This window comes from Oncorhynchus masou, chromosome 6 (genome assembly GCF_036934945.1).
Source record: "Oncorhynchus masou masou isolate Uvic2021 chromosome 6, UVic_Omas_1.1, whole genome shotgun sequence".
NCBI lineage: Eukaryota > Metazoa > Chordata > Actinopteri > Salmoniformes > Salmonidae > Oncorhynchus > Oncorhynchus masou.
Window position 1 is genome coordinate 5,972,510 of NC_088217.1, and position 23,878 is coordinate 5,996,387.

The window sequence follows — 23,878 nt, forward strand, 5'->3', positions numbered from 1 at the left end:
GTTAGTTGATGTAATAAATACAGAACCAGTCAAAAGTTTGGACACCTACTCATTCCAGGTTTTTATTTTTTATTTTTTTATTTTACAATTTTCTACCTTGTAAAATAAGTGAAAACATCCAAACTATGTAATAAAATACATGTAGTAACCAAGTGTTAAACAAATCAAAATATATTTGCTATATTTATTTGAGATACTTCAAAACAGCCACCCTTCGCCTTGATGACAGCATTGCACACTCTTGGCATTCTCTCAACCAGCTACATGAAGTAGTCACCTGGAATGGATTTCAATTTACAGGTGTGCCCTGTTAAAAGTTCATTTGTGGAATTTCTTTCTTTCTTAATGAGTTTGAGCCAATCAGTTGTGTTGTGACAAGGTAGGGGTGTTATACATAAGATAGCCCTATTTGATAAAATACCAAATCCATATTATGGCAAGAACAGCTCAAATAAGCTAAGAGAAACAACAGTCCATCATTACTTTAAGACATGAAGGTCAGTCAATACGGAATATTTCAAGAACTTTGACAGTTTCTTCAAGTGCAGTCCCAAAAACCATTAAGCACTATGATGAAACTGGCTCCCACGAGGACCGCCACAGGAAAGGAAGACCCAGAGTTACCTCTGTTGCAGAGGATAAGTTCATTAGAGTTACCAGCCTCAGAAATTGCACCCCAAATAAATGCTTCAAAGTTCAAGTAACAGACACATCTCAACATCATCTGTTCAAGGTCGACCGATTAAATCGGGACAAGTTCTTCCAGTTTAAAAGTATTTTGTAAGGTGTTCCAAGACGACGGCGCAGAAAAATAAAAGCCCTTTTACCAAATTCAGTTTGGACATTTGGAACAGTTAGCAGGATAAAGTCCAGCGAACTAAGAGACGGCCCACCACATTTCTGAACAATAAAAATGCCCAAATAAAAAGGTAGTAAACACAAAAATGGTTTTGTAAATAAAAGTATACCAGTGACTGAGCCTACGAGTGACTAGAGAAGGCCAGCCAACCCTGGTATACAAAGTGCAGTGGTGCGGAAGGGTTTTGCAGTATATAAATATAAAATATAAGTGCCATCTGTACAAACAATCGTACGCAATTATAAACACCCATGGGACCACGCAGCCGTCATACCGCCCAGAAAGGAGATGCGTTCTGAACAACAGCAAAGGACCTTGTGAAGATGCTGGAGGAAACAGGTACAAAAGTATCTATATCCACAGTAAAACAAGTCCTATATCGACATAACCTGAAAGGCCGCTCAGCAAGGAAGAAACCACTGCTCCAAAACCACCATAAAAAAGCCAGACTACGGTTTGCAACTGCATATGGGGACAAAGATTGTACTTTTTGGAGAAATGTCCTCTGGTCTGATGAAACAAAAATAGAACTGTCTGGCCATAATGACCATTGTTATGTTCAGAGGAAAAAGGGGGAGGCTTGCAAGCTGAAGAACACCATCCCAACCGTGACGCACGGGGGTGGCAGCATCATGGTGTGGGGGTGCTTTGCTGCAGGAGGGACTGGTGCACTTCACAAAATAGATGGCATCATGAGGGAGGAACATTAAATGGGTCTTCCAAATGGACAATGACCCCAAGCATACTTCCAAAGTTGTAGCAAAATGGCTTAAGCACAACAACGTCAAGGTATTGGAGTGGCCATCGCAAAGCCCGGACCTCAATCCCATAGACAATTTGTGGGCAGAACTGAAAAAGCGTGTGCGAGCAAGGAGGCCTAAAAACTTGACTCAGGTATACCAGCTCTGTCAGGAGGAATGGGCCAAAATTCACCCAACTTATTGTGGGAAGCTTGTGGAAGACTACCTGAAATGTTTGACCAAAGTTAAACAATTTAAAGGAAACTTGTGGAATGTTTGACCCAAGTAAAATAAAATTAAGGCAATGCTATCAAATATTAATTGAGTGTATGTAAACTTCTGACCCACTGGGAATGTGATGAAAGAAATAACAGCTGAAATAAATCTCAACTATTATTCCGACATTTCACATTCTTAAAATAAAGTGGCGACCCTAACTGACCTAAGACAGAGACTTTTTACTAGTAGAGTCTCTCTACTCTGTCCACAATCAGAGATTGTGAAAAACTGAGTTTAAATGTATTTGGTGTATTTAAACCTCCGACTTCAACTGTATATAAATAAGACACACACACACACACACACACACACACACACAAAAAGTATGTGGACACACCTTCAAATGTTATCCACACCCGTTGCTGACGAGTGCATAAAATCGAGTGCACAGCCATGCAATCTCCATAGACAAACATATGCAGTAGAATAAAGAATAATCATCCCTACTGAAGAGCTCAGTGACTTTTCAAACGTGGCACCATCACAGGTTGCCACTTTTCCAACAAGTCAGTTGGTCAATTTTCTGCCCTGCGATCTCCATACTGAAAAGCTCAGTGACTTTTCAAACGTGGCAAAGTCATAAGATGCCACCTTTCCAACGAGTCAGTTTGTTCTGCCCTGCTGGAGCTGCCCTGGTCAACTAAGTGCTGTTATTGTGAAGTGGAAAGGTCTAGGAGCAACAACGGCTCAGCCGCGAAGTGGTAGGCCACACCAGCTCACAGAACGGGACGCCGAGTACTGAAGTGCGTAGCTCGTAAGTTGCAACACTCACTACAGAGTTCCAAACTGCTTCTGGAAGCAGCGTCAGCACGGGAGCTCCGTGAAATGGGTTTCCATGGCCAAGCAGTCGCACTCAAGCCTAAGATCACCACGCGCAATGCCAAGCATCGGCTGGAATGGTGTTAAAGCTCGCTGCCATTGGACTCTGGAGCAGTGGAAACGCGTTCTTTAGAGTGATGACTCACGCGTCACCGTTTGGCAGTCCAACGGATGAATCTGGGTTTGGTGGATGCCAGGAGAACGCTACCTGCCCGAATGCAAAGCTCCAACTGTAAAGTTTGGTGGAGGAGGAATAATGGTCTGGGGCTATTTTTCCATGGCTGGGGCAAGGCCCCTTAGTTCCAGTGAAGGGAAATCTTAACGCTACAGCATACAATGACATTCTAGATGATTCTGTGCTTCCAACTTCGTGGCAACAGTTCGGGGAAGGCCCTTTCCTCTTTGAGCATGACACAACAAAGTGAAAGGACAGCGGAGTCAATCACCACCTTCCGGAGACACCTGAAACCCCACCTCTTCAAGGAATACCTAGGATAGGATAAGTAATCCTTCTCACCCCCCCCCCCTTAAATGATTTAGATGCACTATTGTAAAGTGGCTGTTCCACTGGATGTCAGAAGTCTGGCTCGCTCTGGATAAGTCTCGCTCTGGATAAGAGCGTCTGCTAAATGACTTAAATGTAATGTAAATGTAAATCCAAAAACAGCTAAGTCAACCTTTATTGTACAGTAGTAAGGTAACCTGTCGTCTGAACAGAGCAGGGCGGTATGAAACAAAGATCTGTGTCAGGGGAAACACTGCGTGTTTGATCTATTCAAAGAATATTAAGTTCTACATGATGAGAGGGAGAGAGAGCCCTCGGCGGACTTCAAACACGCCGGGAAGGCTGGAGTTAGAGGCTCAGAAAGGGGAGAACTTCAACCCCCCCAACCCTCTCTTAGCAGAAACTAAGCATTGACTCCATGTCTCTGTCTCTGCTAAATTATATTTCTGGACTACATTCTCTGAAACCTAAACTGAGTCTCTGGCATGTGATGCCTTTTATAAATACTTAAAAAATGCATGAAAGTCAGTTACATAAAACAAGAGTCAAAACAAACACGAAACAATGACCTCTTGTTTAGCGCTAACCAGGCCTGACGTCTCCAGCTGTCGCTAACCAGGCCTGACGTCTCCAGCTGTCGCTAACCAGGCCGGACGTCTCCAGCTGTCGCTAACCAGGCCGGCCGTCTCCAGCTGTCGCTAACCAGGCCGTCCGTCTCCAGCTGTCGCTAACCAGGCCGTCCGTCTCCAGCTGTCGCTAACCAGGCCGTCCGTCTCCAGCTGTCGCTAACCAGGCCGTCCGTCTCCAGCTGTCGCTAACCAGGCCGTCCGTCTCCAGCTGTCGCTAACCAGGCCGTCCGTCTCCAGCTGTCGCTAACCAGGCCGTCCGTCTCCAGCTGTCGCTAACCAGGCCGTCCGTCTCCAGCTGTCGCTAACCAGGCCGTCCGTCTCCAGCTGTCGCTAACCAGGCCGTCCGTCTCCAGCTGTCGCTAACCAGGCCGTCCGTCTCCAGCTGTCGCTAACCAGGCCGTCCGTCTCCAGCTGTCGCTAACCAGGCCGTCCGTCTCCAGCTGTCGCTAACCAGGCCGTCCGTCTCCAGCTGTCGCTAACCAGGCCGTCCGTCTCCAGCTGTCGCTAACCAGGCCGTCCGTCTCCAGCTGTCGCTAACCAAGCCGTCCGTCTCCAGCTGTCGCTAACCAAGCCGTCCGTCTCCAGCTAGCGCTAACCAAGCCGTCAGTCTCCAGCTGTCGCTAACCAAGCCGTCCGTCTCCAGCTGTCGCTAACCAAGCCGTCCGTCTCCAGCTGTCGCTAACCAAGCCGTCCGTCTCCAGCTAGCGCTAACCAAGCCGTCAGTCTCCAGCTGTCGCTAACCAAGCCGTCCGTCTCCAGCTGTCGCTAACCAAGCCGTCCGTCTCCAGCTGTCGCTAACCAAGCCGTCCGTCTCCAGCTGTCGCTAACCAAGCCGTCCGTCTCCAGCTGTCGCTAACCAAGCCGTCCGTCTCCAGCTGTCGCTAACCAAGCCGTCCGTCTCCAGCTGTCGCTAACCAAGCCGTCCGTCTCCAGCTGTCGCTAACCAAGCCGTCCGTCTCCAGCTGTCGCTAACCAAGCCGTCCGTCTCCAGCTGTCGCTAACCAAGCCGTCCGTCTCCAGCTGTCGCTAACCAAGCCGTCCGTCTCCAGCTGTCGCTAACCAAGCCGTCCGTCTCCAGCTGTCGCTAACCAAGCCGTCCGTCTCCAGCTGTCGCTAACCAAGCCGTCCGTCTCCAGCTGTCGCTAACCAAGCCGTCCGTCTCCAGCTGTCGCTAACCAAGCCGTCCGTCTCCAGCTTTCCCTAACCAAGCCGTCCGTCTCCAGCTGTCGCTAACCAAGCCGTCCGTCTCCAGCTGTCGCTAACCAAGCCGTCCGTCTCCAGCTGTCGCTAACCAAGCCGTCCGTCTCCAGCTGTCGCTAACCAAGCCGTCCGTCTCCAGCTGTCGCTAACCAAGCCGTCCGTCTCCAGCTGTCGCTAACCAAGCCGTCCGTCTCCAGCTGTCGCTAACCAAGCCGTCCGTCTCCAGCTTTCCCTAACCAAGCCGTCCGTCTCCAGCTAGCGCTAACCAACTCGTCCGTCTCCATGATTTTATTTTATTAGTGTAGCATAAAATAATGCTACATGATACCCAGTCCTGTCCGTGCGGTTCTACCCAGTCCTGTCCGTGCGGTTCTACCCAGTCCTGTCCGTGCGGTTCTACCCAGTCCTGTCCGTGCGGTTCTACCCAGTCCTGTCCGTGCGGTTCTACCCAGTCCTGTCCGTGCGGTTCTACCCAGTCCTGTCCGTGCGGTTCTACCCAGTCCTGTCCGTGCGGTTCTACCCAGTCCTGTCCGTGCGGTTCTACCCAGTCCTGTCCGTGCGGTTCTACCCAGTCCTGTCCGTGCGGTTGTACCCAGTCCTGTCCGTGCGGTTGTACCCAGTCCTGTCCGTGCGGTTGTACCCAGTCCTGTCCGTGCGGTTGTACCCAGTCCTGTCCGTGCGGTTGTACCCAGTCCTGTCCGTGCGGTTGTACCCAGTCCTGTCCGTGCGGTTGTACCCAGTCCTGTCCGTGCGGTTGTACCCAGTCCTGTCCGTGCGGTTGTACCCAGTCCTGTCCGTGCGGTTGTACCCAGTCCTGTCCGTGCGGTTATACCCAGTCCTGTCCGTGCGGTTCTACCCGGTCCTGTCCGTGCGGTTTTACCCAGTCCTGTGCCAAAAGGAGTGAACATGACGGCCCAGACAGATCTGGGAGAAGGCAGGTTACATACATACGCTACCCACCGAAGCCCTTAACTAAATCACACGTATATCAACAGAAAGAGAATGTTGCCCCACTCCCAACGGCTGCCAAAGGCCCATAGCTCGATGGGTTCTCACATCTCCACAGAGCACGGCACAAATGTGCACAAACAAGATTTTTTCTCCTGTTCAGTAGGAAAGGTGACAGTCAGCCTTCACCCTGCAGGCTGGGGCAGGGGCAGGGGCAGGGGCTGGCTCAGAGACCGTTGCGACACTTTAAACTCAGCTAGCAGGGGCAGGAAGTGAAGCCAGTTCAGCCCAACAGAGCCACAACGGATGACACCGACCGGATGGAGCCAATGACAGGCCAGCCAGGGTAAGAGACCCAGGACACAGGTGGTCACAGAGCTATGTTAGGACTGGCTGAACCAAACGATGCCTTAGGTCATAGAAAGTGTTATAACAAAGTAGTTATCCATCAAAAACAGAGAGACCTCCCTCAGTAGACCTGGCTCTAAAGAGAAGACAGCGAGAGAGAGAGACCTGCCTCAGTAGACCTGGCTCTAAAGAGAAGACAGCGAGAGAGAGAGCCCTCCCTCAGCAGACCAGGCTCTAAAGAGAAGACAGCGAGAGAGAGAGACCTCCCTCAGTAGACCAGGCTCTAAAGAGAAGACAGCGAGAGAGAGAGACCTCCCTCAGTAGACCAGGCTCTAAAGAGAAGACAGCGAGAGAGAGAGACCTCCCTCAGTAGACCAGGCTCTAAAGAGAAGACAGCGAGAGAGAGACCTCCCTCAGCAGACCAGGCTCTAAAGAGAAGACAGCGAGAGAGAGACCTCCCTCAGTAGACCAGGCTCTAAAGAGAAGACAGCGAGAGAGAGAGACCTCCCTCAGCAGACCAGGCTCTAAAGAGAAGACAGCGAGTGAGAGAGAGACCTCCCTCAGTAGACCAGGCTCTAAAGAGAAGACAGCGAGAGAGAGAGAGAGACCTCCCTCAGTAGACCAGGCTCTAAAGAGAAGACAGCGAGAGAGAGAGACCTCCCTCAGCAGACCAGGCTCTAAAGAGAAGACAGCGAGAGAGAGAGACCTCCCTCAGTAGACCAGGCTCTAAAGAGAAGACAGCGAGAGAGAGAGACCTCCCTCAGTAGACCAGGCTCTAAAGAGAAGACAGCGAGAGAGAGAGACCTCCCTCAGCAGACCAGGCTCTCAAGAGAAGACAGCGAGAGAGAGAGACCTCCCTCAGCAGACCAGGCTCTCAAGAGAAGACAGCGAGAGAGAGAGACCTCCCTCAGCAGACCTGGCTCTCAAGAGAAGACAGCGAGAGAGACCTCCCTCAGCAGACCTGGCTCTCAAGAGAAGACAGCGAGAGAGAGAGACCTCCCTCAGCAGACCTGGCTCTCAAGAGAAGACAGCGAGAGAGACCTCCCTCAGCAGACCTGGCTCTCAAGAGAAGACAGCGAGAGAGAGAGACCTCCCTCAGCAGACCAGGCTCTCAAGAGAAGACAGCGAGAGAGAGAGACCTCCCTCAGCAGACCAGGCTCTCAAGAGAAGACAGCGAGAGAGAGAGACCTCCCTCAGCAGACCAGGCTCTCAAGAGAAGACAGCGAGAGAGAGAGACCTCCCTCAGCAGACCAGGCTCTAAAGAGAAGACAGCGAGAGAGACCTCCCTCAGCAGACCTGGCTCTAAAGAGAAGACAGCGAGAGAGAGACCTCCCTCAGCAGACCTGGCTCTCAAGAGAAGACAGCGAGAGAGAGAGACCTCCCTCAGCAGACCAGGCTCTCAAGAGAAGACAGCGAGAGAGAGAGACCTCCCTCAGCAGACCTGGCTCTCAAGAGAAGACAGCGAGAGAGAGAGACCTCCCTCAGCAGACCAGGCTCTCAAGAGAAGACAGCGAGAGAGAGAGACCTCCCTCAGCAGACCAGGCTCTACTCTGTCCACAATTCCAGACAGCCAGTCTCTCTACTCTGTCAGGTGAGCTGGAGGCAGTGTAACGTCAGGTGAGCTGGAGGCAGTGTAACGTCAGGTGAGCTGGAGGCAGTGTAACGTCAGGTGAGCTGGAGGCAGTGTAACGTCAGGTGAGCTGGAGGCAGTGTAACGTCAGGTGAGCTGGAGGCAGTGTAACGTCAGGTGAGCTGGAGGCAGTGTAACGTCAGGTGAGCTGGAGGCAGTGTAACGTCAGGTGAGCTGGAGGCAGTGTAACGTCAGGTGAGCTGGAGGCAGTGTAACGTCAGGTGAGCTGGAGGCAGTGTAACGTCAGGTGAGCTGGAGGTAACGAACAAATCTCATTGATAATAAAGCATTGCATTTATATCATGTACATAGAGGTCTAGACTACAGCAGAACAAGTCGAGGAGCAGAATTATCTTCTAAGGTCCGGGAAAACATTTGGGCCTTTTAATAAAAATGCATTCGTCTGTCATTTTACACGACAGGAGACATTAGCTGAATAATAAATGAGTGAAATGTCAGGCTACTTTGACATTGACAAATTGAGAATCAGAGATCTATATAAAAATTTAAAAATAAAAACATCTTGAATCCATCAATATCCTAGGTGTCTGGTGTTGGAGGAGACACGCATATTGTACAATGTCAGGAGGAAATTACAATCTTGGAAACGTTCCAGTTTCACCCAATGATTCGCAGCTCACTCACCGGCAAAGGCCGATGTGCTCGTGCCAAAACGCCGATCTCACTCGTTATAGTTTTTACAGACAATGCTGTTCACTCAATAGGCCTAATTTGGAAGTTGATTAAATATTTTCCAAGTCCACAGTCACATAAATATTTCTGTTTGAGCCATTTGCTCCTCCAACCCACGTTTGAAATATAGTGAAAGGCCTGTTTTGGCAGCATGTTGTTCACTGACAGATTTGCCACGAGCTTCCGACTGTAGGTTTTTATATTTACACACACACAGTTGAAGTCGGAAGTTTACGTAGACCTTAGCCAAATACATTTAAACTCAGTTTTTCACAATTCCTGACATTTATCCCTCTTAGGTCAGTTAGGATCACCACTTTATTTTAAGAATGTGAAATGTCAGAATAATAGTAGAGTTATTTATTTCAGCTTTTATTTCTTTCATCACATTCCCAGTGGGTCAGAAGTTTACATACACTCAATTAGTATTTGGTAGCATTGCCTTTAAATTTTTAACTTGGGTCAAACGTTTCAGGTAGCCTTCCACAAGCCTCCCACAATAAGTTGGGTGAATTTTGGCCCATTCCTTCTGACAGAGCTGGTGTAACTGAGTCAGGTTTGTAGGCCTCCTTGCTCACACACGCTTTTTCAGTTCTGTCCACAAGTTTTCTATAGTATTGAGGTCAGGGCTTTGTGATGTCCACTCCAATACCTTGACTTTGTTGTCCTTAAGCCATTTTGCCACAGCTATAGAAGTATGCTTGGGGTCATTGTTCATTTGGAAGACCCATTTGCAACCAAGCTTTAACTTCCTGACTGATGTCTTGAGATGTTGCTTCAATATATCCACATAATTTTCCTACCTCATGATGCCATCTATTTTGTGAAGTGCACCAGTCCCTCCTGCAGCAAAGCACCCCCACAACATGATGCTGCCACCCCCGTGCTTCACGGTTGGGATGGTGTTCTTAAGCTTGCAAGCCTCCCCCTTTTTCCAGCTGATGCCGATGTTGGAATTTTTTTAGCTAATAACGTCCGATTCCGATATGCTTACCGATATATCGTGCATCCCTAATCACAACCCACTACAGTTGTTGCTATTAGACTCCCCCGCTTTGTAAGTTTCTCTCACAGAGACTTTCATCCCACAACTGCTCATATTAGGCTGCTTAGAACTGTGTAATTTGCATTTGGAAGATTATTGGCCGTAACCTCTTAAGGATCCACCCCTTTTTCTTCCTTCTCAATTTGCCCCTAAAATGACATACTCAAATCTAACTGCCTATAGCTCAGGACCTGAAGCAATGCATATTCTTGATACCATTTGAAAGGAAACACTTTGAAATTTGTGGAAATCTGAAACTAATGTAGGAGAATATAACATTAGATTAGATATATTGAAGCAACATCTCAAGACATGAGATGTTATAACATTAGATCTGGTAAAAGATAATACAGACTAAAAAAACATGCATTTTTTAATAAATGTTTTGCTTCCAGCTTTGAAAAGCAAGAGAATGGCCATAATATAATATTGAAGTTTAAGCACAATTTTGATTTTGGCCACTAGATGGCAGCAGTGTACATGCAAATCTTCAGACTGATTCAGGGTGTGTACATTTTTTTATTTATTACCATATCATTTTTTATATTCTCTATAGTTATGTACCTGAAAACGTATCAATTGTCTAATTTCGGCACATTTGGGCAGATGTTTGCACTTATGAAGGTCAAAAACGATGGAAAATTAGCTTCCCTACTGAAAAGACACTAACCTAGATGGTGGGGTGGGTGTGGGCCCAGACACTGCAGGGGTTCAAACTGTAGAACCCAGTTCCTACATTTAAATATAAAATTGATTTTATCAAACAAGACTATGCTACATATTATCTCTGGGACGCTCAGTATGACAAATCAGAGCAAGATTACTGAATGAAAGTACATTATTTACCTTCAGAGGTGACTGTATCAAACCAGTTGCCGTGATAAGTGTTTTGTCGTCTATTCAAACAAACAATAGCATGCTATCTTTTCACTGTAATAGCTACTGTAAATTGGACAAAAAATGTAATCTTTCTGCCCATATAAGACATGTCTATGTTCTGGGAAATGTTCTTGTTACTGACGACGTCATGCTAATGGAGTTAGCTCCTCCGGCCCGGGGGAGGGACACCGATCCCGTAGAGGTAAATAATATAGTCTATTTTGACTGTGAGATGATAGAGCGTAAATGGAAGCAACAATAGCTTTAATCTTAATGACAAAATATCTGGTCTTTGTATGCATTGGTATCAGAGAGGAAGAGGCAAAGCGAGAGGTTTCACTCTCGACAAAATCTGTCCATAATAAACCCAATGTAATCCTATGGGCCTTTTTGGGGGGGGGGGACTCCCATCGTTAAGGGGAAAAGATAAGCATCTCACCATTATATACAGATCTCTGATAGTATTTTCTGTTTGTCACTTCATTTTACTGTTCGGGGGGGGGGGGGGGGGGGTTACGGTTGTTGACCGGTTAATGAGGTGGCAATTAGTTGGCAGCAAAATCGATCGACCCACATTTTCGTCCCGACTTTTTACGACTTCAATACACAAGTGAATTTGTATCGTTACTTTAGCTCCTCTAAAAATGGGGCAGACGATGTACGAGAAGAGCTGTAACTTCAAAATGGTTCATATGCATCAAATTACCCTCAAATTAAAGCTGACAGTCTACACTGATAGTCATTGTTGTTTGATTTCACATCCAAAAACTTTTGGAGTTATCGAGCCAAAAGAAGAAAACACGCTTTACGCACGGGCACTGTCGATATTTCTCTCTGTAAGCTCACAGTGATTTATATAGTGCGAAAGCCAGATCCTGATACTACTGTTCATTCCACTGATGGAATGTTGAGAAGCCCCTTAGGTAGCAGCATGCTGGATGAACTCAAGTGGGGGGGGGGGGTTAAGGCCCGGTCAGGGTGACAGGCAGGTTTAATGTACCAGCAGCAGCATGTAGGCCATCACCATGTCATTCCAAATGGCACTCCGTTCCCTATTTGGTGCACTATTTTTAAACCAGGCCCTATATAGTACACTATTTTTGGACCAGGGCCCATAGGGAATGGAGTGATGCAGGCAGTAGCCAAACCAGGAAGTGGGCATGCTGGTGGATTTAAGGTTTGTGATTGTCGGTCTGATGAGTCATTCTATTGACATACCAGTACATCCTCTCTGTTTCCAATTTTCCACCTCACAGACATCGGATAGAGAAACCAGAAAGAGAGATAGAGAGAGGTAAGAGATGTAAACATAGGGCTTTATTGGCATGGGAAACCTATGAATTTAAATTGATATCAGAGCGAGAGAGCGAACGAGAGAACGCGAGATCAGAGAGCGTGAGATTAGAGAGAGAGAAAGAGATATCAGAGAGCAATTGAGCGAAATCAGAGGGACAGAGAGACACCCGAGGGAGACAGAGAGACACCCGAGGGAGACAGAGAGACACCCGAGGGAGAGAGAGATCATGTTGAACCCAGGAAGGAAAGCATGCATGGTATGTCTGTCTACACCTCTGACAGCCAGCTAGTGACGGGCAGCAACAGGAGGGCTAGTTGCTAGGGCAGGGTGGAGTCAACTCTTAATTCAACACAGCTGATTCAAATTATCAAAGCTTGATGATTAGTTGAATCGGCAGTGTAGTTCGGTCAAAACACAAAACGGGCACCACTTGGAGTCCAGAGGACCAAGTCTGGGCAACAATGCCCTGTGAGGGCCGGAGCCTTGTGTCCCAGGTCTAAATCAGTCCCTGATTAGAGGGGAATCACCCACCTGGTGTCCCAGGTCTAAACCAGTCCCTGATTAGAGGGGAATCACCCACCTGGTGTCCCAGGTCTAAACCAGTCTCTGATTAGAGGGGAATCACCCACCTGGTGTCCCAGGTCTAAATCAGTCCCTCATTAGAGGGGAACAATGAAAACACACACAGTGGAACTGGCTTTGAGGTCCAGAGTTGAGTTTGACGGTGCTCGGGGCCGTGACCCCTACACTGGCACCCTCTTCAGCACACCTTCCTGGGTTCAAATACTATTTCAAATGCGTTTTGTTTTTAGCTTGAGTGCCACAAGGTCAGTGTTTGTACTTTAGGGACGTTTCTATTGGTTTTATTGCAACAGGAAGGCTAAAACAAGCATAACTAGAGCTACTAAGTATTTGAACCACTAGACTCAGAGCCATTACCCAACACCTACAGGCCCTCACCCAAACACCTACAGGCCCTCACCCAAACACCTACAGGCCCTCACCCAAACACCTACAGGCCCTCACCCAAACACCTACAGGCCCTCACCCAAACACCTACAGGCCCTTACATACTGGACCCTCTAGTCATGATGACCATCTGCCTCACACCCTGTTGTTAAACAAGAAGTAATGACAATGCAGGACATCACTTAGCTTATAGTGAATATCCACAATGATCCTTCTCCTTATAAAAAAAAAGCCCCATGGATTTCACCAACCACCGTGCTGGAGTGAAATATGTAAATAATGTGTGATTATGGTCCACAACGGAGGAACAATGGACCACAGACGGGCCTAACCAACAACAGTCAAAACAGAGCATGTAAAGTCCATCTCTGTCTGGAGAAGCCTGCTACTATTTATTACCTAATAAAAGCAGAGGACGGAGACAAAATGACTTGACTCGGCGAAATGGTGAGTGTGTCAGACTAATTACACAGCCGGTATAATTCCTGAGAGTCAACTTGAATCTGGGTCAGTGGAGGAGATGTAGTGTTCTGATATTCACACACACACACACACACACACACACACACACACACACACACACACGTGCAAATGGATGACCAAATTGTCCACCGGTTAGATAATAACAAAAATACTCAAATTTAATACTGAGCAAATCCTCTCTATCATTCCTGTGAGTCAATAATACCTGTGTCAGTAAGAGCCGATATTCTCACACACACACACACACACACACACACACACGACTGAACAACAACAAATTACACTCGGATGACAGATCCTCTGATGATCAATAAGAGACGTGGGTGTTTTGAATCTTAGTTTCAACAGTACAACATCGGTGTAGTGGCCAGGGAGGGGGGGCCGACCGAATGGAAACGAGGTCAGATCCCACATTTCTAGAGGAATTATTCCCTGGCATGAAAAAGTTGTATTTCAGTTCACTAGGTTTCAGTTCAAAACACTGCTACTATAACACTTGGAATATGTTTAAGATCTTCTACGATAGAAAACACATTATTCCATGAGTATGCAACACATCTACAGCAGTAGTAGGGGGGGGGGGTGATATTTCCGATTTATTTAAAACACAAATCATGAAACTTTTATTACTTCATAACATTTCTCAGCTTTTTTGATTTTAATGTTGTGTTTTATGTCATTATGTTGTTGCAATTTCACGTGTTAAAACAGTTTCCTAATCAAGAAATGAACGGAGTTGATTAAAAGTAATGTGTTTACCTTCATAGCAGAGTATGCCGATGTTGTTGTTCATTTTGTCCAGGTACTGATAATTCAACAGATCCATTTTTGTAACAAGCATTTAACAGTTTTAGCAACAAATAAAGAAAGAAAAAAAAAAAAGACTTTATTTTGCTTCCAACCCGAGTCGAGAGGAAAATGATGCGACCGCAGTCGGTTTAATTTACGTGGACGAGTCGGTCGACACAGAGCAGTTAAAAAAGGCCCAGCCTTCAGCTCAAGTTTTCTACGCGCAAAAATAATATCATCGAATCAAGGTTCAAAACGCTTTTTTTTTTTTTTTTTAAATAGTTCCCGACAAAAAAAAAATTAAAATGGAGTTTGTATAATACTTGTAAAGAATGTATAAATGTATGTTCAGACAAAAAAAAAAGGTAGTGCCAGTTCTTCCTAACCTTACAGCCAGCTGTAAAGTCAACTGTACTGACACGCAGGCTCAGCTTGGTATGACTCGAAGGAACCCGTTTCCTCAGAGCATGCTCGCTCAATCCCGGGAGCTCCTCAGATGTCAGGGATTTTTTTTTGCAGGACCAGTGAGGGGTGAGAGAGGGAAAAGATACAGGGCTGGATTACCAACACATGGGCCCCCAGGGGGCCCCCCGGGGCCCCCAACCCCCCCCCCCCCTCCCTCCACCAAAACATTTGCATATGATAGCGAAAAAGTGTAGAATTGGGCCTCCCGAGTGGCACAGCAGTCTAAGGCACTGCATCGCAGTGGTAGAGGGGTCACTACAGACCCGGGTTCAATCCCGGGCTGTATCAAAACCATCTGTGACCGGGAGTCCCATAGGGTGGCGCACAATTGGCCCAGTGTTGTCCGGAGGGTTTGGCCGGGAGGGAGGGGGGCTTTACCTGTCTCATCGTGCTCTAGCGACTCCTTGTGGCGGGTCGGGCGCCTGCAGGCTGACCTCAGTCATCAGTTGAACGGTGTGACACATTGGTGCGGCTGGCTTCCGGGTTAAGCAGGCGGGTGTTAAGAAGCGCGGCTTAGCAGGTCAAGTTTCGGAGGACGCATGACTCGACCTTCGCCTCTCTTGAGCCCGTTGGGGAGTTGCAGCGATGAGACAAGATCGTATTTGGGGAGGAAAAAGGTGGTAACGTTTTTTTTTTTTTTACAAAAGTGTAGAATTGGAGGGAAATTAGCTTTAAAACTAACATTCTCAGCCTCATGTCAAAATGTGAACAAAATCATGAGCAATAAAAACTGCTCATTTTCCACCCCGCCTCATGGCAAAAAGTGAAGAACTGCAGGAAATTATCTTTAAATTGCATTTTCTTAGCATCATGACAGAATGTGTAGAATCTCATTAAAACATTGCACATTTTTCTCTACACCATGGCATAATGTGTTGAAATGCCGGGAGTTCGCAGATTTATTTTTATTTGTGTGTGGGGAAGGTCTGTGCCCCAAATGCAGTATTCCGGCCCTGAAGAGGAGGTGGGAGCCAGTGAGTGTGGGAGAGAGCTGGGAGAAAGAAAGCAAAAACAAGGCGGGGCTAGTAGCCCATGTACAATTTGGCCGACAGGAAACAGTGCAGTTTTGGCCAAAACAACATACAAAGAGAGCTCTATTCAGAACGCATTCAACCTGGTTCCTGCTTCCAAACAGATGGACGTTCACTGTGAACTATTGTTTTCTTGAAGACAAAACAGTTTGGCACCTATAACGTCTGTAGTATTCTGTATTGTATAGAACCGTTCCTCAAAATCCACTACTCAAATCTTCAAATACAACATTGTATTTCTTCATTTTGATGGTAGAAAAATGCAAATGTCCTGATAATTGACCAAATATCTTCCCGAATCATATTAGACCTTATTTTCAAAGTAAATTCATGTAGAAATCAGTTGCAGAGCTTCCACAGTTATTCCAGGACAATGTACAGTGATGTTCTACCGCCCTCTAGTGGCACAGAAAACCACTACCTGACAGACGGCTTCGCGGCCAACATGTCAACAAAGACGTTTCATTCCCAGCTACCAGCTTCGTCACAGTTCTTGACAGCTAATTCACAGTAGAAACATAGAGACACAGGGTCAAAAAACCACAGCAGACATTTTCTACAATTGCATCTCTTTGTTTTCACAAGCATATACATAGGCATATGATATGAGCCGTTAGTAAATTATGTTTACTAAATAGTAGCATACCACCCTGCTGGCTTGCTTCTGAAGATAAGTAGGGTTGGGTCCCTGGATGGGAGACCAGATGCTGCTGGAAGTGGCGTTGGAGGCCCAGTAGGAAGCACCCTTTCCTCTGGTCTGAAATAAAATATCCCAATGCCCCAGGGCAGTGAATAGAGACAAATATCCCAATACCCCAGGGCAGTGATTAGAGACAAATATCCCAATACCCCAGGGCAGTGAAGAGACACATATCCCAATACCCCAGGGCAGTGAATAGAGACACATATCCCAATACCCCAGGGCAGTGAATAGAGACACATATCCCAATACCCCAGGGCAGTGAATAGAGACAAATATCCCAATACCCCAGGGCAGTGAATAGAGACACATATCCCAATTCCCCAGGGCAGTGAATAGAGACAAATATCCCAATACCCCAGGGCAGTGAATAGAGACACATATCCCAATAACCCAGGGCAGTGAATAGAGACAAATATCCCAATACCCCAGGGCAGTGAATAGAGACAAATATCCCAATACCCCAGGGCAGTGAATAGAGACACATATCCCAATACCCCAGGTCAGTGAAGAGACACATATCCCAATGCCCCAGGGCAGTGAATAGAGACAAATATCCCAATGCCCCAGGGCAGTGAATAGAGACAAATATCCCAATGCCCCAGGGCAGTGAATAGAGACACATATCCCAATGCCCCAGGGCAGTGAATAGAGACAAATATCCCCATGGCACTCATTGTAAGAGTAGGGGTGTTGACCCCTGTGTCCAGGTTAAATTACCAATCTGGCCCTCATACCATCATGGCCACCTAATTATCCCCAGCTTCCAATTGGCTCATTCACCCCCCCCCCCTCCTCTCTCCTGTAACTATTCCCAATTTATCTGTAAAAAAAAAAAAAAAACACATTGAAGTGAATTCCTTGACTGGGACCTGAACCCTGATCTAGTGACAAACCAAGACTAACAGTTTAGTTGGGTTAAAGTCGCTACACTGTGTTTGAACCTTATGGCTGTAATCTGATAGTGGTAGATGTCTCCATTATGTCTCTAATCTGATAGTGCTAGATGTCTCCATTATGGCTCTAATCTGATAGTGCTATAGATGTCTCCATTATGTCTCTAATCTGATAGTGGTAGATGTCTCCATTATGTCTCTAATCTGATAGTGGTAGATGTCTCCATTATGTCTCTAATCTGATAGTGGTAGATGTCTCCATTATGTCTCTAATCTGACAGTGGGGTGGTAGTTGCCTAGTCTCCATTATGGCTCTAATCTGATAGTGGGGTGGTAGTTGCCTAGTCTCCATTATGGCTCTAATCTGATAGTGGTAGGTGTCTAGTCTCCATTATGTCTCCAATCTGATAGTGGGGTGGTAGTTGCCTAGTCTCCATTATGGCTCTAATCTGATAGTGGTAGGTGTCTCCATTATGGTTCTAATATGATAGTGGTAGTTGGGTGGTAGATGTCTAGTCTCCATTATGGTTCTAATCTGATAGTGGTAGACGTCTCCATTATGTCTCTAATCTGATAGTGGTGGTAGATGTCTAGTCTCCATTATGGTTCTAATCTGATACTGGTAGTAGATGTCTCCACAACTGAGCAAGAGGACAAGTACATTAGAGTGTCTAGGTTGAGAAACAGATGCCTCACAAGTCCTCAACTGGCAGCTTCATTAAATAGTACCCACAAAACACCAGTGTCAACGTCAACCCTGAATAGGCAACTCCGGGATGCTGGCCTTCTAGGCAGAGTTGCAAAGAAGAAGCCATATCTCAGACTGGCCAATAAAAAGAAAAGATTAAGACGGGCAAAGACACTGGACAGAGGAGCATTGCCTCGAAGGCCAGCGTCCCAAAGGCAGAAACCCTAAGGTCTATTCAACGCTGGTCTGACCAATCGGAATCCATGCTTCAAGATTGTTTTGATCACTCGGACTGGGACATGTTCCGGGTAGCCACAGGGAATATCAACGTATAGACTGATTCGGTGAGTGAGTTTATAAGGAAGTGTATAGGAGATGTACCCACTGAGACTATTAAACATGGAAAACCGTGGATAGATGGCAGCAATCATGCAAAACATCGCATTTAACCACGGCGAGGGGACTGGGAATATGGTCAGATACAAACGGTGTAGTTATTCCCTCCGTAAGGCAATCAGACAGGCAGAACGTCGGTACAGAGACAAAGTGGAGTCGCAATTCAACGGCTCAGACACCAGACGTATGTAGCAGGGTCTACAGACAATCAGACAGGAGACGTATGTAGCAGGGTCTACAGACAATCAGACACCAGACGTATGTAGCAGGGTCTCCAGACAACCAGACAGGAGACGTATGTAGCAGGGTCTACAGACAATCAGACAGGAGACGTATGTAGCAGGGTCTCCAGACAATCAGACAGGAGACGTATGTAGCAGGGTCTCCAGACAATCAGACAGGAGACGTATGTAGCAGGGTCTACAGACAATCAGACACCAGACGTATGTAGCAGGGTCTACAGACAATCAGACAGGAGACGTATGTAGCAGGGTCTCCAGACAATCAGACAGGAGACGTATGTAGCAGGGTCTCCAGACAATCAGACAGGAGACGTATGTAGCAGGGTCTCCAGACAATCAGACAGGAGACGGATGTAGCAGGGTCTACAGACAATCAGACAGGAGACGTATGTAGCAGGGTCTATAGACAATCAGACAGGAGACGTATGTGGCAGGGTCTACAGACAATCAGACACCAGACGTATGTAGCAGGGTCTCCGGACAATCAGACAGGAGACGTATGTAGCAGGGTCTACAGACAATCAGACACCAGACGTATGTAGCAGGGTCTACAGACAATCAGACAGGAGACGTATGTAGCAGGGTCTACAGACAATCAGACAGGAGACGTATGTAGCAGGGTCTCCAGACAATCAGACAGGAGACGTATGTAGCAGGGTCTACAGACAATCAGACAGGAGACGTATGTAGCAGGGTCTACAGACAATCAGACAGGAGACGTATGTAGCAGGGTCTACAGACAATCAGACAGGAGACGTATGTAGCAGGGTCTACAGACAATCAGACACCAGACGTATGTAGCAGGGTCTACAGACAACCAGACAGGAGACGTATGTAGCAGGGTCTACAGACAATCAGACAGGAGACGTATGTAGCAGGGTCTATAGACAATCAGACAGGAGACGTATGTAGCAGGGTCTACAGACAATCAGACAGGAGACGTATGTGGCAGGGTCTACAGACAATCAGACAGGAGACGTATGTAGCAGGGTCTACAGACAATCAGACAGGAGATGTATGTGGCAGGGTCTACAGACAATCAGACAGGAGACGTATGTAGCAGGGTCTACAGACAATCGGACAGGAGACGTATGTAGCAGGGTCTACAGACAATCAGACAGGAGACGTATGTAGCAGGGTCTACAGACAATCAGACACCAGACGTATGTAGCAGGGTCTATAGACAATCAGACAGGAGACGTATGTAGCAGGGTCTACAGACAATCAGGTGGTCAGACAGAGATGGTAGATGGTCAGACAGAGATGATAGGTGGTCAGACAGAGATGATAGGTGGTCAGACAGAGATGATAGGTGGTCAGACAGAGATGATAGATGGTCAGACAGAGATGATAGGTGGTCAGACAGAGATGGTAGATGGTCAGACAGAGATGATAGGTGGTCAGACAGAGATGATAGGTGGTCAGACAGAGATGATAGATGGTCAGACAGAGATGATAGGTGGTCAGACAGAGATGATAGGTGGTCAGACAGAGATGATAGGTGGTCAGACAGAGATGATAGGTGGTCAGACAGATGATAGGTGGTCAGACAGATGATAGGTGGTCAGACAGAGATGATAGGTGGTCAGACAGAGATGATAGGTGGTCAGACAGAGATGATAGGTGGTCAGACAGAGATGATAGGTGGTCAGAGAGATGATAGGTGGTCAGAGAGATGATAGGTGGTCAGAGAGATGATAGGTGGTCAGAGAGATGATAGGTGGTCAGAGAGATGATAGGTGGTCAGAGAGAGATGATAGATGGTCAGACAGAGATGATAGATGGTCAGACAGAGATGATAGATGGTCAGACAGAGATGATAGATGGTCAGACAGATGGTTAGACAGAGATGATAGATGGTCAGACAGAGATGATAGATGGTCAGACAGAGATGATAGATGGTCAGACAGAGATGATAGATGGTCAGACAGAGATGATAGATGGTCAGACAGAGATGATAGATGGTCAGACAGAGATGATAGATGGTCAGACAGAGATGATAGATGGTCAGACAGAGATGATAGATGGTCAGACAGATGGTTAGACAGAGATGATAGATGGTCAGACAGAGATGATAGGGACTACAAAAATAAACCAGCCCCGCCGCGGACACCGACGTCTTGCTCCCAGACAACACAGTGCCACCGACGCTGCCCGCTAACAAAGACTGTGGGCTCTCGTTCTCCGTGGCCGTCGTGAGTAAGACATTTAAACGCTTTAACTCTCGCAAAGCCCTCGGCCCAGACGAGCCGCGTCCTCAGAGCGTGAGCAAACCAGCTGGCTGGAGTGTTTACGGACATATTCAACCTCTCCCTATCCCAGTCTGCTGTCCCCACTTCATTCAAGATGTCCACCGTCGTTCCTGTACCCAAGAACGCAAAGGTAACTGAACTAAATGACTATCGCCACATAGCACTGACTTAAGGTCATCATGAAGTGCTTTGCGAGGCTAGTTGAAACTCCCCATCCCGGATCCGGGATCGTGACTAAAGCCTCAGGCTCATTAGCATAACGCAACGTTAACGATTTCTGAAAATCGCAAATAAAATGAAAATAATGCGCCTGCTCTCAAGCTTAGCCTTTTCTTAACAACACTGTCATCTCAGATTTTCAAAATATGCTTTTGAACCATAGCAATTCACTAATTTGTGTAAGAGTATGCTAAGCTAGCTTAGCATTTTGAGTAGCATTTAGCACGCAACATTTTCACAAAAACCAGATAACCAAATAAATAAAATCATTTACCTTTGAAGAGCTTCGGATGTTTTCAATGAGGAGACTCAGTTACATACCAAATGCGCAGTTTTTCCTGAAAGCGTCTGTGTGTAGGAGAAATCGTTTCGTTTTGTACATCGCATTTGGCTACCGAAACTAACCGAAAATTCAGTCACCTACAACGTCAAACTTTTTCCGAATTAACTCCATAATATCGACCGAAACATGGCAAACGTTGTTTGGAATCAATCCTCAAGGTGTTTTTTCACATATCTCTTCATTGATATATCGTTCGTGGAAGCTTGCATTCTTCTCTAAATTCCATGGAAAAATACTTGCAGCTGACTTTTGCGCACCAATTTCGGCGCAGGACACCGGGCGGACACCTGGTAAATGTGGTCTCTTATGGTCAATCTTCCAATGACATGCCTACAAATACGTCACAATGCTGCAGACACCTTGGGGAAACGACAGAAAGGGCAGACTTACTCCTCTCGCATTCACAGCCATATAAGGAGACAATGGAAAACAGAGCCTCAAAAATCCTGCTCATTTCCTGGATGCCGTCTCATCTTGGTTTTGCCTGAAGCTCACGTTCTAGGGCACGCACAGAAAATATCTTTGTAGTTCTGGACACGTCAGAGTGTTTTCTTTCGAAAGCTATCAATTATATGCATAGTCGAGCATCTTTTTGTGACAAAATATCTTGTTTAAAACGGGAACGTTTTTCATCCAAAAATGAAATAGCGCCCCCATAGCATCAAGAGGTTAATAAGGACCATATCACCTCTACCTTACCTGACACCCTAGACCCACTTCAATTTGCTTACCGCCCCAATAGATCCACGGACGAAGTAGATGGGTGCGTGCTCCCTCTGCTGTTTCCTGGGTCAATGAGGTCAGTGTGAGGGTAGTTTAACTAGCAGCATGAGGTCAGTGTGAGGGTAGTTCAACTAGCAGCATGAGGTCAGTGTGAGGGTAGTGCAGCCAGCAGCATGAGGTCAGTGTGAGGGTAGTTTAACTAGCAGCATGAGGTCAGTGTGAGGGTAGTTCAACTAGCAGCATGAGGTCAGTGTGAGGGTAGTTCAACTAGCAGCATGAGGTCAGTGTGAGGGTAGTGCAGCTAGCAGCATGAGGTCAGTGTGAGGGTAGTGCAGCTAGCAGCATGAGGTCAGTGTGAGGGTAGTGCAGCTAGCAGCATGAGGTCAGTGTGAGGGTAGTGCAGCCAGCAGCATGAGGTCAGTGTGAGGGTAGTGCAGCCAGCAGCATGAGGTCAGTGTGAGGGTAGTGCAGCCAGCAGCATGAGGTCAGTGTGAGGGTAGTGCAGCCAGCAGCATGAGGTCAGTGTGAGGGTAGTGCAGCCAGCAGCATGAGGTCAGTGTAAGGGTAGTGCAGCCAGCAGCATGAGGTCAGTGTGAGAGTAGTGCAGCCAGCAGCATGAGGTCAGTGTGAGGGTAGTGCAGCCAGCAGCATGAGGTCAGTGTGAGGGTAGTGCAGCCAGCAGCATGAGGTCAGTGTAAGGGTAGTGCAGCCAGCAGCATGAGGTCAGTGTGAGGGTAGTGCAGCCAGCAGCATGAGGTCAGTGTAAGGGTAGTGCAGCCAGCAGCATGAGGTCAGTGTGAGAGTAGTGCAGCCAGCAGCATGAGGTCAGTGTGAGGGTAGTGCAGCCAGCAGCATGAGGTCAGTGTAAGGGTAGTGCAGCCAGCAGCATGAGGTCAGTGTAAGGGTAGTGCAGCCAGCAGCATGAGGTCAGTGTGAGGGTAGTGCAGCCAGCAGCATGAGGTCAGTGTAAGGGTAGTGCAGCCAGCAGCATGAGGTCAGTGTGAGAGTAGTGCAGCCAGCAGCATGAGGTCAGTGTGAGGGTAGTGCAGCCAGCAGCATGAGGTCAGTGTGAGGGTAGTGCAGCCAGCAGCATGAGGTCAGTGTGAGGGTAGTTTAACTAGCAGCATGAGGTCAGTGCGAGGGTAGTGCAGCCAGCAGCATGAGGTCAGTGTGAGAGTAGTGCAGCCAGCAGCATGAGGTCAGTGTAAGGGTAGTGCAGCCAGCAGCATGAGGTCAGTGTGAGAGTAGTGCAGCCAGCAGCATGAGGTCAGTGTGAGAGTAGTGCAGCCAGCAGCATGAGGTCAGTGTAAGGGTAGTGCAGCCAGCAGCATGAGGTCAGTGTGAGAGTAGTGCAGCCAGCAGCATGAGGTCAGTGTGAGGGTAGTGCAGCCAGCAGCATGAGGTCAGTGTGAGGGTAGTGCAGCCAGCAGCATGAGGTCAGTGTGAGGGTAGTTTAACTAGCAGCATGAGGTCAGTGCGAGGGTAGTGCAGCCAGCAGCATGAGGTCAGTGTGAGGGTAGTTTAACTAGCAGCATGAGGTCAGTGTGAGGGTAGTGCAGCCAGCAGCATGAGGTCAGTGTGAGGGTAGTTTAACTAGCAGCATGAGGTCAGTGTGAGGGTAGTGCAGCCAGCAGCATGAGGTCAGTGTGAGGGTAGTGCAGCCAGCAGCATGAGGTCAGTGCGAGGGTATTACAGAACTAATGTAACTCATGCTGCCAGGCTCCTACCGGGCTGTAGACCCTGGTATTACTAGGTTGCCATGGCAGCCAAATCCAAGCCCCCCCACTCATTCCAACCTTCCCTGTGATCAG

The 23,878-nt window shown here is 47.4% G+C and overlaps 1 protein-coding gene across 4 annotated transcripts in view; it reads right to left on the minus strand.

The window, feature by feature from the left end:
- vgll4b (vestigial-like family member 4b) overlaps positions 1–23,878 on the minus strand; it is a 111,826-nt gene that overhangs the window by 54,525 nt on the left and 33,423 nt on the right. Inside the window, exon 1 of one of the 4 annotated variants that reach the window (XM_064967463.1) lies at positions 14,083–14,619. The exons of the other annotated variants lie outside the window; for them this stretch is intronic. Within the exon in view, the coding sequence (XP_064823535.1) occupies positions 14,083–14,164 (82 nt within the window). The 5' untranslated portion in view covers positions 14,165–14,619. Of the gene's footprint in view, positions 1–14,082; positions 14,620–23,878 lie in introns of those variants that run through there. 4 annotated transcript variants of the gene reach the window in all.